Source organism: Loxodonta africana, chromosome 19, assembly GCF_030014295.1.
Source record: "Loxodonta africana isolate mLoxAfr1 chromosome 19, mLoxAfr1.hap2, whole genome shotgun sequence".
Taxonomy (NCBI): domain Eukaryota; kingdom Metazoa; phylum Chordata; class Mammalia; order Proboscidea; family Elephantidae; genus Loxodonta; species Loxodonta africana.
This window is the reverse complement of record NC_087360.1, coordinates 3,398,625-3,410,975: the sequence shown is the minus strand read 5'-3', so window position 1 is coordinate 3,410,975 and position 12,351 is coordinate 3,398,625. Positions and strand designations below refer to the sequence as shown.

General features: G+C 46.7%; 1 protein-coding gene across 1 annotated transcript in view; it reads left to right on the top strand.

Annotated features, from left to right (window-relative positions):
- Positions 1 to 3,513: 3,513 nt before the first annotated feature.
- The window catches only part of TMEM132C (transmembrane protein 132C), a gene marked incomplete at its 5' end in the record, with an annotated part of 216,742 nt that continues 207,904 nt past the window's right edge, over positions 3,514 to 12,351 (top strand). Inside the window, one exon of the mRNA XM_064272046.1 lies at positions 3,514 to 4,406. Coding sequence (XP_064128116.1) covers positions 3,514 to 4,406 — 893 coding nt within the window. The remainder of the gene's footprint in view (positions 4,407 to 12,351) is intronic.

The window sequence follows — 12,351 nt, the reverse complement described above, 5'->3', positions numbered from 1 at the left end:
TAAACAAAATATTACAAGGTGCTTACATGGTCAATGATTTAGGTCACCCAACCAGAAAGAACCTTTTCTGGAATGCTGTACCTTGGCAAGGTCATTGAAACTACAGTGGCAATCCAGGCCTGAAATGAGCGTGTTCAATGGGAGTGCTGACCCGTCCCCAGAGAGAAAGGGGCAAGCATGCCCTGGTAATTAGGGACCTGGGAACAAGGCGCCAGGCCTGAGAACAGGGAGAATGTTCTTGCTTTGAAAAGCCATCTTGACAATACAAGTCGTTTGGCTGGAGAACCGAAGGCAACTTTGATCTGCCAGCCAGTGTGCCTGCCGGGAAAGGACTAGCGAGCTTCCAGAAGAGAAGGAGGTTGCCCTTATGCTGGATGGGTGGTGCATGCTTCCACTAGAGGGAGGGGAGAAGGGAAGTGTGCAGGTTGGAGCCGAGGAGAGAGAGGAACTCCCGTCGTCTTCTCTCTGAGTATATGAATGGAGGCTTGTTTGGATTTTCTGGGCTTGTTTTGAAAAACAAGTGCGAGAAGATGGGCTTTGTGGGGCTGCAAAGTTAGCAGCTGGGTCTTTTTAACGTCTTGTGTGCTGGAGCATATGTTGCTGTTCATCGCTGTTGAGTCAGCCCCGACTCATGGCGACCGTAACTGCAACAGAAAACCACATTGCTCGGTCCTGCACCATCTTCACGATCGTTGGTATGTCTGAGTCCACTGTGGCCACTGTTGTAGCCACCCACCTATTTGAGAGGTCCCGTCGATTGTGCTGACCATCTACCAACGGTGATGTCCTTTTCTCCCAAATGGTCTTTCCTGATGATGTGTCCCAAGTAAGTGATGTGAAGTGTCCTGTCGTTGCTCCTGAGTCCTTCTGTCTGTATTTCTTTTAAAACTGACTCGTTTGTTCTTCTGGCAGTCCACGGTATATTCAGTATTCTTCGCCAGCACCACAGTCTGAATGCATCAATTCTTCTGTCTTCTGTTTTCATTGTCCAACATTCACGTGCATATAAGGCGATTGGCAAGACCATGGCTTGGGTCAGGCACACCTTAGTCATCAAAGAGACGTGGAGCTATATAGCAAGTTGTTAGTGCAGCTCTCAGCCATGTACGTAAAAACCCACAGGGAACTTTAGGACGACATTCACACAGGCAGGAGCCTGCTGGCTGTGCTACTATGGATGTATGAAACAGATCAAGAAAGACAGAAAGAAGAGGATGACTCACTGTTGTTTCCTGCCTCAGTGGTGAACTTCTTGCCCCCAGAGTAAGTTGGCTTGATTGGTTGAAAGGTTCTAAATCAGGGGTCTTAAACTCAAATGTACCTGAGGGCCAAGAGGTTATGTCATTGAGCAACATCTGTTGGGTGTAGGGTAACAGCTGGCATTCGGGTACCCAGCACCTCTGTTGTTGCCAGGAGGGCGTAAAGTCTAAGTATTGCCAGTTCCTCCCATGTTTGAAGAGAAGTTGGCTACCCAGGTGCTCCTCAGTTTTAAAATTGGGCTCCAGTTCATAAAAGTCTTTTAAAATACCATAAGGCAAACAGTCCCATCTTCAGGCTTGATGGCGCCTGGTGGTGAGCAGTTTGCAAAGCCTTATCTGAAGAAACTTGGAGGGCAGAGGGCATGCAGTTGAATCATGCCTCAGTGCTGGGCACCCAGGGACCTAAATCCAGGCGGAGCCCAGCCCATGAGTGGTGGGTCAGAGGGACCCAGTGGCATTGGAGCAGGGCTCCCATCCTGTGGAGAGAAGGTGGTATACTTATTTAGCTTGACCTACTCATCTTATCTGGAATAGCCAGCACCAGACACTTTCTCCCCAGCTATGAAGGAGAAGGTTGGGATGGTGGCAACAAGGTAGGGCATTTGTTGGTTAGTGCATCTAAGTCACAGTGGATCCTGGAAATCACTCCATATTCATTCGTAAAGATCTTTCTTCCTCATTCTTCTTTGCTGCTGACAGTGCTCCATTGTGTTTTATTCCTTGTTTTTACTGTAGTTTATCCAACCATCCTCCTATATATGGGCATGTAGGTTGTATAGACTATTTTGCAATTTGAAACAACACAGCAGTGAGTGATCTTGTATATCTTTGAACTGCCAGAGGTGTACCTTCAGGGTAGATTCCTAGCAATGGGATTGGTGAGTGAAAGACAAATGCATACGTAGTTTTATTAGCTATTGCCAAATTCCCTTCCAGAAGGGGCAGACGACTTTGCATTTTTCAGGGCAGTATGAAAGAGTGCCTGTTGCCTGTCGCTTTGCCAGCAGTGCGTTGTTTTACTTTGGCGTTTTTGCCAATTTGGTATGTGAGAAATGGTACTCGTTTATGGTTCTCTTTGTCTTTTGAGTGTCTTTTCATATATTCACGGGTGATTTTAACATGTTTTTTGGTGAATTATCTGCTCATACTCTTTGCCCATTCTTCTCTCAAATTGTTTTTAATCTGTTTTTCCTCAAATTTCAAGCACTCTCTATATTAGGAATATTAGCCCTTCATTTGTGATATGAATATTTTCATCAAGTTTGTCATTTTTCTTTTGCCTCTGTTTATGGTATTTTTTGTCAAGCAAATTTAAAACAATGTTTTACAGGCAAATTTATCATTTTTTAAATTGCACTTGGGTTTTGAGTCATAATTAGAAAGCTTTTCCCTACACTCAGGTTATAGAAGGATTAATCCATGTTTTCTTCTAGTACTGAAAAGGTTTCATTTTCTTACATTTAGATCACTGATCCATTTGAAGTTTATTCTTGTATATGGTGTGAGGTATGGATCTAATTTTATCTTTTTTCAAAATGGTTAACCAGCTGTCTCAGCACATTTGTTAAGAATCCAGTCTGTGCCTCATGATTTGAGATGCCATCTTTATCACAAACAAAATTTCCCTATATGCTTGGTTATTTATGAATTTTATTCTTTTCCCTTGGTCAGTTTGTCTGTTCATGCGCCAGTACCATTACATGCATTTTAAACTCATGCAAATTATTAATAAAAATGCCCACTCTACTTTTCATGGGTAACTTGCCAGCTTTCTGTTATGTTGAACTATATGAAATTGAAACTATTCAACCACTCTTAACCTACAGAAATGTGAGTTTCATACATTTCAACCTAATGAGAGTCTAATTTGTGGGCTGTGCAGAGTCATTTACTGGCTGATCCCAGAAGAAATATGAGAATTCCAGTCAAGCAAAGTTCAGAATTCCTTTCCCTCATTTTTCAATTACTTGTTGTTGTAGTTGTTAGGTGTTGTCAAGTTGATTCCAACTCATAGTGATGCCTGTACAGCAGAACAGAACACTGCCCTGTCCTGTGCCATCCTCACAGTCATTGCTATGCTCGAGCCCATTGTTGCAGCCACTGTGTCATCCATCTTGTTGAGAGTCTTCCTCTTTTTCTCTGACCATCTACTTTACCAAGCATGACATCCTTCTCCAGGGACTGGAGAACTTGTAGAACTAACATATTTTGAGGAGCCCATTAATAATTCCATCTTTGTCTTCTTTTCCCCCGTTTAGTGATAGAGGGCCGTGGGGTCGCAGACAACATCCAGAGATTCTCCTCGCTGCCTCCCTACCTCCCTGTGAGCTATCATGTCCTCAGAGCAGAGGCCTCCTTCTTCCTAAAGGAAACCAACCAGGACTTCATGCGCAACTCCAGTTTGCAGTCCAGAGTTGAGTCTTTCTTCACCTACAAAGCCAAGCGGGCCCCGATATTAAACGCTAGCTATGGGCCTTTTTCAGTGGAAAAGGTTGTGCCTCTGGACTTGATGTTGACTTCAAACCCTCTAGGCCCAACCAATAAGTTCAGCTTCAACTGGAAACTGAAAGCCTACATCCTGCAGGACAAAGTCTACCTGAGCCGGCCCAAAGTGCAGGTTCTGTTCTACATCGTGGGCCGAGACTGGGATGACCACAGTGCCACGGAGAAGCTGCCGTGCCTGCGGGTGTTTGCTTTCCGAGAGACCCGGGAGGTGCGGGGCAGCTGCCAGCTGAGAGGGGAGCTGGGGCTGTGTGTGGCCGAGCTGGAGCTGCTGCCCGGCTGGTTCAGCACCCCCATGGTGGTGGCCGGGAGGAAGAAGGCGGCGGAGCAGCCGGACGGGAGCCCGGTGGAGCTCTACTACACCGTGCGGCCGGGGGACGAGCGTGGGGACTGTGCTGTGGGTGACGTCAGGAAAGGCAACGCCATCCGGCCAGGGAAGGACGGGCTGAGCGAAACCACCTCACACCTACAGAGGATCGGCACCGTCAGCCTTTACCGGGCCCAGGCCAGTGCCCAGCTCAGTGAGCTGCGGCTGGACGGCAACGTGGTTATCTGGCTGCCGTCGAGGCCGGTCAAGCAGGGAGACGTGGTCACTGCCTACGTCACTATCGCCAGCAACTCCACTGTGGACCTCTTCATCTTGAGGTACGTGCCCTGGCTGGCCCATGGGTGATCTTTGCCATGCCATGCCAGATGTGGGATTGGACTGAGGCCTGGGGACACATACTCTAGAAGACTCGGTTTCTGCTACCTTAGGGACCCTTCAGATACTCAGTGGAAGCCAGATTACGTCCCTGACCACATGTATGCATAAGCTCCTTTTGTTGTTGTTGTTAGTCGCCATTGAGTTGACTTCAGTTCAGGGTAACCTTATGCGTAACAGAACAAAATCGCTGCCCAGTCCTGGGCTGTCTTCACCATCACTGGTATGCTCCAGTCCATTGTTATAGCTACAGTATCAACCTCACGGAGGGTCTTCGTCTTTTTTGCTGACCTTCTACTTTAGCAACCATGATGTCCTTCTCTAGCAACTGGTCTTTCCTGATGATGTGTCCAAAGAAAGCGAGCCATAGTCCCAGCATCCTTGATTCTAAGGAGCATTCTGGTTGTATTTCTTCTAATGCTGATTTGTTTGTTCTTTTGTCCGTTCTTGGTATATTCAGTACTCTTTGTTCCTCTTACCCTGTGTATTACGAAGATGGGGGAGGGTACAGAAATTGTATGTAAGAGAAGAGAGACTAAACTAAACCAATGACATTCTTTGACCTTGAGTTATCAGATAGGAAGAGGGACTTGGTTTTCCTTTTGCTTTCTGTTCTTTGGTAGACAGCAAGAGAGTTGATGGCATGGCTGAAAGTATATGCTCGGGGGCAAGAGAAGACACAGGCGTATAACATCTCACTCTGGGTCTATGTGTGTTGGAAACCAGGAATGTCGTCCATTCTTGTTATTTGGTGGGGTCAGTGTTGCCAGTGAGTGGGTGGGAAAGCCTCAGTTCCTGAGTACTGCTTGGCAATGATTAAAGAAACCTGCCCAACAGAAAATTATTCAGCAGAGGTATTCCATCTGATATTTAAAAAATATATATAAAAAACTAAAATAAAACAACAGAACGATCCACTTCCCATCACCATTGGTGGTGCAGCAGACGGTGCCAAAGTTTCAGTAAGACCGCTTGGTACAAAACCAGTTGCCATCTGATTCATGGCAACCTCTTGTGTGTCAGAGTAGAGCTAAGCCTGTAGGGTTTTCAGTGGCTAATTTTTCAAAAGTAGATTGACAGGGTTTTCTTTCTCGGCATCTCTGGGTGGCCTGGAACCTCCTACCTTTTGGTTAGCTGCCGAACACGTTGACCATTTGCGGACGAGTCTGTGTAATGATTCTAATGTTTGGTACAGAAGCGTCTGTTCTCTGAGGCTAAATAATGCTGGAGGAAAATCTCCTTAAAGCAAATCCTGTTTAAATGTGGACCAGAATTTTCTAACAACAAAAAAAGAATAGATTGAGATTTGTTTAAAAAAAAAAAAGGACCTAAAGATTATGAAAATAAGTTTTTCTACTGTAGTAAAGAAAGACTTAGGTTATAAGTGCCGCTGTGCTGTGGTTGTTTTAGAATAAAAAATGAATTTCATGTGGAATGATTTGCTGGGAAAAATATTTGAAAAAAAGAATAATAAGATGTTATACCATGATTTTATACTTTTATAGTATGTTTATAATGATTTTTTTTTTTTTTTTTTACAAAAAGTGTCCAGAATCTTCAATAAGTTCTCCAAGGTATTTTTTAACCCTTAGGTACTCAAGTAAGTCTCTCCTGAGGTGTCTGTCTGGCTGTCATCCTTATAAATTCTTTTTTTCAATTTTTAAGGGGACATATTTTGCCAGATCCTCATTTTTCAGTGTCCTTGAACTTGATTGGATACAACATCGCTTGCAGGGACCTCAGAAAATCCTACATCCTTTAAAAGATTTCACACTTCACCTTCCCATAGATCCCCACTGCGTTTGCCTTGTAACATCCAGTGGTCAGGGAGGTGCTGGCCGACCCCGTGGTGGGGAGGGAGAGAGCTCCTGGCTGTGGCTGAACACGCTGGGTCTGTGTAACTGACAGCAGAGGATAGTAAATACGTAGGTTAACGGGTCCGGGTTTGTTCCCTCCCACACTGGGTGGGGAAATATACTGACCTGGGAGACTTGAATTTATTTCTCAGTAAGTTCCTCAGCTCTCTTATTTCCAAGTCATTCAGTTGTAATATTTTCTGATTTATTTACCCAACTTACATTTGTTTATTACAGATTACAGACTATTACACACCCAGCCATGGCTTTGAAACTAAGACATAAAAGGACATGGGAATGATGGCATTGCTAATAAGTACTGAAATTTTAGAATCCTAATCATCTCCCGTGTCTGCTTAACTGCCCACTTCAGGAAATGCAACCTCTACTGTTACGTAAAGGTTGGTGGTTCGAATTCATCCAGTGGCTCCGTGAGAGAAAGACCTACAATCTAGGAGATCCTTGGGGCAGTTCTACTCTGTCACATGGAGTCGCTGTGACTTGGAATCGACTCCACGACACACAACAGTGACAACTTTTACCAGGGGTGAATGTGAGCCTGGCCACCTAGGTCCCTAGGTCTGAGGGACTTGGACCTTCCAGCTGCTCCCTGGAAGGAGGAGATGGTCAGACATGGCTCATGGAGATGAGAAACTCTTTTCTTCATTCTTCATCACAAAGACCAGCATGGAGGTGGGGACGGAGATCCTGGAACAAGCTGACTTGAATTCTGATCTTGTGCTGTCCACCTGCTGGCTTTGTGACTTTAGACAACTTATATAACCTCCCTGGGCATCGGTTTCCTCCTCTGTAAAACAGGGATACCCACAGTCCCTACTCCCTAGTGTGGCTGCGAGGGTGCAGTGGGCTTATATCTGTTAGGTGCTTAGAACAGTGTCTGGCACATAACCTCCCCCCCCCAAAAAAAAAAACAAAAAACAAACCAGTTGCTATCACGTCGACTCAGACTCGTGGCGCCCCCACGTGTGCTGGAGTCGAACTGTGCTCTATGGGATTTTCAGAGGCTCATTTTTCAGAAGTAGATCTCCAGGCCTTTCTTCCAAGGTGCCTCTGGGTTGACTTGAACCTCCCACCTTTCTGTTAGCAGTCAAGCACATAAACTGTTGCCACCAGCCAGGGACCGTTTTTGAGCACAGAGGATAACGATGGCATGGTTCTGGGTTGTAAGGCTTTGTCACATTAAAGAGTGTTTGTTGTGGACCAAATTGTGTCCCCCAAAAGGATATGTTGGAGTCCTACCTCCTGTAACTGTGAACGTGACCTCGTTTGGACAAATTGGGTTCTTCTTTTGTTATCATTTGGGTCAAACCGGGTCATATTAGAGTAGGGTGGGTCCTAGGCCTAATTCCTTCTTATAAAATGGAGGGCACCCAGTGGGAAGACAGGTGCCACGTGACAACGGAGGCAGACGTCCATAAGCAGCACAGGTGCTCCAAGCTGGCCACCCACCACCAGCAACAGGGAGAAGGCGTGGAACAGCTCCTTTCTCAAAGCCCTCAGAAGGAGTCCCCGTGGCTGATGCCCTGATTTGGGCTTCCAGCCTCCAGAACTATGAGGCAATAAGTTTCTGTTCTTCAAAGCCACCACTTTATAGTGGCAGCCCTGGGAAACTCCCATCTAACAGGGACCCCATGTGTTACAGAGTAGAACTGCCCCCTAGGAAGCCGAGGCGCGTTGTTTAGTGCCATAAATTAGGGCAGAAACTGTCTTCCCTCCCTCCTGGTTCTTCACGTGTCTTTGCAGCCACAGCCCGAAGTCCCAGAAGAGCTGGCTCATCTCGCCTGCTGCTCACCCGGGCCTGGCGTGTGTCTGGGCCCTCACCTCTGACTGTGTGTTTGAAGCAGGTTTCCTTAGGGCTGCAAAGCAGTCGCTCATTAGAAACTCCAAGCAAAAGAGTCCCCCAAAGACGTGCACATGAAAGTCCTGGTGTTGCTGGCGTGGAAGATTCAGATAACGGGGGACAGACAAATTACCTGAAGACCAGTCTCCACGGGTCCTTTCTCATCCTCGTGATGGGATTTCAGGGTTAGAGCAGGAGGAGTTAAAGGCTGTAGACGTTTGCGCCTGAGCTGGAGCTGTCTTTCAAAATGATCTTTTGACAACAGTCTGTCAGGTGAAGTTTTGTTCTGTGTGGAGCCTGCCTGCCTGTCTTTCTCCCCGTTGCTCCCCTTCCTGTCTCCTTCTCTTCCTTCCTTTATCTTCCCGCCCCCTCTCTTTTATCCCTCCCACGTGGTAGAATGTAGTTTTTGAATTTTACTATTATTAATCATTTTTATTTTGAAATAATTGTAGACTCATGAGAAGTTGCAAAAATAATACTGTGATCTCCTGTGTGCCCCTTAACCCACTTGGCCCCGTCCCAAGAGCCAAGTGTCCAATGCAAGAGAATCAATCGAAAGTGAAGGATCCCGAATATTTACAAGATGGTTGAGGAAGAGAGAAGACAAGATATTTTGCATTGCGGGTCTTTGATTCCACGTGTCTCTGGATTTCTGTCGACCTCAAGTAGCTTCCCCAAGTCCTGGCAGCCGGGCCCCAGCTGCCAACCCTTCCCTCAACAGGAGCTGGCTGATACCTCAACACAATGGACCATTCCACAGAAGCAAAAATATAAATCTCTGTCTCTCTCCTTTTCTGCTCATCCTTGTGGACCTTGTGATGTTCCTCAAGAATAACTGACAATATAACAGCAATTTACAACACTGCGTTGCCTTTGCTGGGTAGGTTTTGTGTGCCGGCTCTGATAATGGAGCCTTCGGGACATATGTCCTAAGAAATGATTTTCTTTCCATTAAAGCACCATGAAGTAAGGAGGTAGTCCTTCGCGAAGGGTGAGGAAGCAGCAGGAGAGAGACTGCACTGTGCTGAGTGGCCTGTCTTTGACAGCCCTTGCTTTGTGGAGGCAGATCACAAATAAGAGCAGGGTGGTTTTCTCAGCTAGCACCTGGAAGGCACTGTTCCCGTTCTTCCTCGGCCGTTAGATGTGGGACCCAACTTGTCATTAGCTTTGTCCTGGTCTGACCGTGGATGCCTGCATAGTCATTATTGTTAATGTTCCCCAGCCAAGTCAACACAATGCCGAGGGTACTTAACAGCTTCGGGATGTCCCCAGCATGCTCCAAAATAAATACATAAAAAGGATGATGGGTGGGTGTGGGGAGGACAGACTTTAGAAAGAGGCGCTGAAGTGACTGCCTGAAATACCACAGGCCTTCTGAGACAAGTACTGTTTTTCTAAACAGGGTGAGATTTTGAGGTGGATTAATGTCTAGAACCTGAGTGTACGAGGAAGGAATTCAGGCAGAGTTCAAAGACTGGCTCGCACCTCCAGTAAGGGGGTTCTTTGAGGTCAGTCCTTTACGGGAAGACCAAGGGCCCAACCAGCCCAGCACAAAGGGGAGAGCCATGGATGCCCCTTGGTTGGGGGCGGGGGGAGCTGTGGATTCAGGGAGCAGGTGGCTGCCAACAGATGGGAGCCAGTTATGGGCCCACAAAATGGAATCTCCTTACACAGTCAGTTTACAGCCTCACCATTCACAATAGCCAGAAGGTGGAAACAACCCGAGTGTCCATCAGCTGATGAATGGATACACAAAACGTGGACTGTCCATACGATGGTATAGTATTCGATCATAACAAGAAATGAAGCCTTGATGGATGCTGCAGCATAAGTGAACCTTAAAACATGGTGCTCAGTGAAGGAAGTCACACACAGAGGGCCACACGATTTTGCTTATACGAAATGTCCAGAACGGGCCAATCCAGAGGGACAGAGAGTAGGTTGGTGGCTGTCAGGGGCTGGAGGGTGTGTATGGGGTGAGGAGTGGCCACTAATGGACATGAGTGTTCTTTTTGGAGTGACAAAAATGTTCTGGAATTAGGTAGTGGGGACAGTGGCACAACCTGCAACTGTACGAAACACCTTTGAATCGCACATTAAAGAAATGAAACTGAAAAAAAAAAAACCTCGAGAAATGGCGTCTGGCGTAGGAAAGGTTAAATTACCGTGGCCTTCTTTACAGCCTCTAAACTAAAAAACAAAACAAAAATGAAACCTTGCCTATGAGTCAACTTCAACTCATAGTGACCCCACGTGTGTCAGAGTGGAACTGTACTCCACAGGGTTTTCAGTGGCTGATTTTTTGGAATTAGATTGCCGGGACTTTCTTCCAAGGGCACCTCTGGGTGGACTCGAACCTCCAGCCTTTCAGTTAGCAGCCCACTGGTTAACCATTTGTACTACCCACAGACTCCACCTCTAAACTAGCCGCACAGCACATATTGAACAAGTTAAAAAAAAAAAAAATCTAGTCTGTAGAAGCTGTTTCCATCAAATGTTTAACTCCCTCACCCACACTTACAGTATTCTTAGAACCTTTGCCATGGTGTAACTTTCCCACTAAAATATCTTTCTCTTATGCTTTCTTTGTCCCATGTCCAATTCAGAAGCCACTTCATTCTTGACTAATGAGAATGTCCGAAGTAGAGACCAGCAGCTTCAATCAGAAGCATAGGCTGAAAGTGGCCGATTGAAATTCCAGTATTGTCCAGCCGGGGGATGTTGATGGGTGACCGGCTGGGGAGGGGCACGTGGCAATGCCAAGAGGGCGCTTCAGAGGACCTCAGCCCCCCATAATTGCCATTAGCCAGCCCCTAAACTACCCCAGATCAACACGTAATCTAATGAAAACTGTATATTAGTTACGTAAACACAGTTCCGAAACAAATATCGGCAAGTTTTGCGTGCTCTCCCCTCATGGAAATCGTGGCACCACCACTGCTGGGGACATCTGTGAATAGGGGCTCACACGCCTTTAATAAAGGGACCAGCTGCTTTTCATTCCCCAAGTCGTTGTTTCCAAGCTAGAAGCCAAGTCCGTTTCCACCAGATCTGCTGGTTTTGAAAGAAGCTGTGGATGGAGATTTCTAAGCACCATCTTCCAACAGAATCCCTTTTCAGACGTCACTGTGAGTAGGCTCCATCCAAGTCATGGCTCAGGGCGGAGGGACAGAGGGAGGGTGCATTAGAGCCCCAGGGCTTCAGTCACAAAGTGCCACAAACTTGGGGGCTTAAAACACCAGAAATCTGTTATTTCACAGTTCTGGAGGCTGGTGTTGGTGCCGTCCATTCTGACCCGTAGCAACCCTACTGGTCGGAGTAGACCTGCTCCATAGGGTCTTCTAGGCTGTAATCTTTATGGGAGCGGATTGACAGGTCTTTTCTCCAGAGCCCCTGAGTGGGCTCAAACCGCCAACCTTTTGGTTAACAGCCGAGCACAAACCGTTGAGCCACCAGGACTCCTTATTTCAAAGGCTTAAAGTCCAAAATCGAGGTGTTGGCAGGACCACACTGTTTTTGAAGTCTCTAGGGGAGTGTCCTTTCCTGACTTTCTGGGCTTCTAGTGGCTCCTGGTGGCACAGTGGTTAAGAGCTCAGCAGCTAACCAAAAGGTCAGCAGTTCGAATCTACCAGCTGCTCCTTGGAAACCCTATGGGGCAGTTGTACTCTGTCCTTTAGGGTCGCTGTGAGTCAGATTTGACTCCACAGCAACGGGTTTATTTTTCTGTTGCTTTGTTAAGTGGCTCCTGGCATCCCTTGGCTTGTGGCTGCACCACCTCCGGTCTCCATGTGGCCATCTTCTCCGGGTCTGTCTCAAACCTCCCTCTCTTTTCTGAGGACAACAGTCATTGGATTTAGGGCCTACCTAAGAACCTTTTTTTAAGAACCTTAGCTAATTACATCTGCAAAGACCCTATTTCTAAATAAGGTCACATTCACAGCTTCCTGGTGGAGATGTATTCTGGGGGAAAACTACTTAACCCAGTAGAGAGAAAATGGACGACCTGTGTTTCAGAGGCTTCCAGCCCTGACACTCTAGGCTCCTTAGATTTGCTGTGCCCCCTGGCACCAGCAGATGCTCCCTGTGGTCAGAAGACAAAGCCACACTTCAGAAGTCTGACTCACGTGGAATATACAGTCCTCTCCCCGGGATGAGTCTGGACGGCCATGC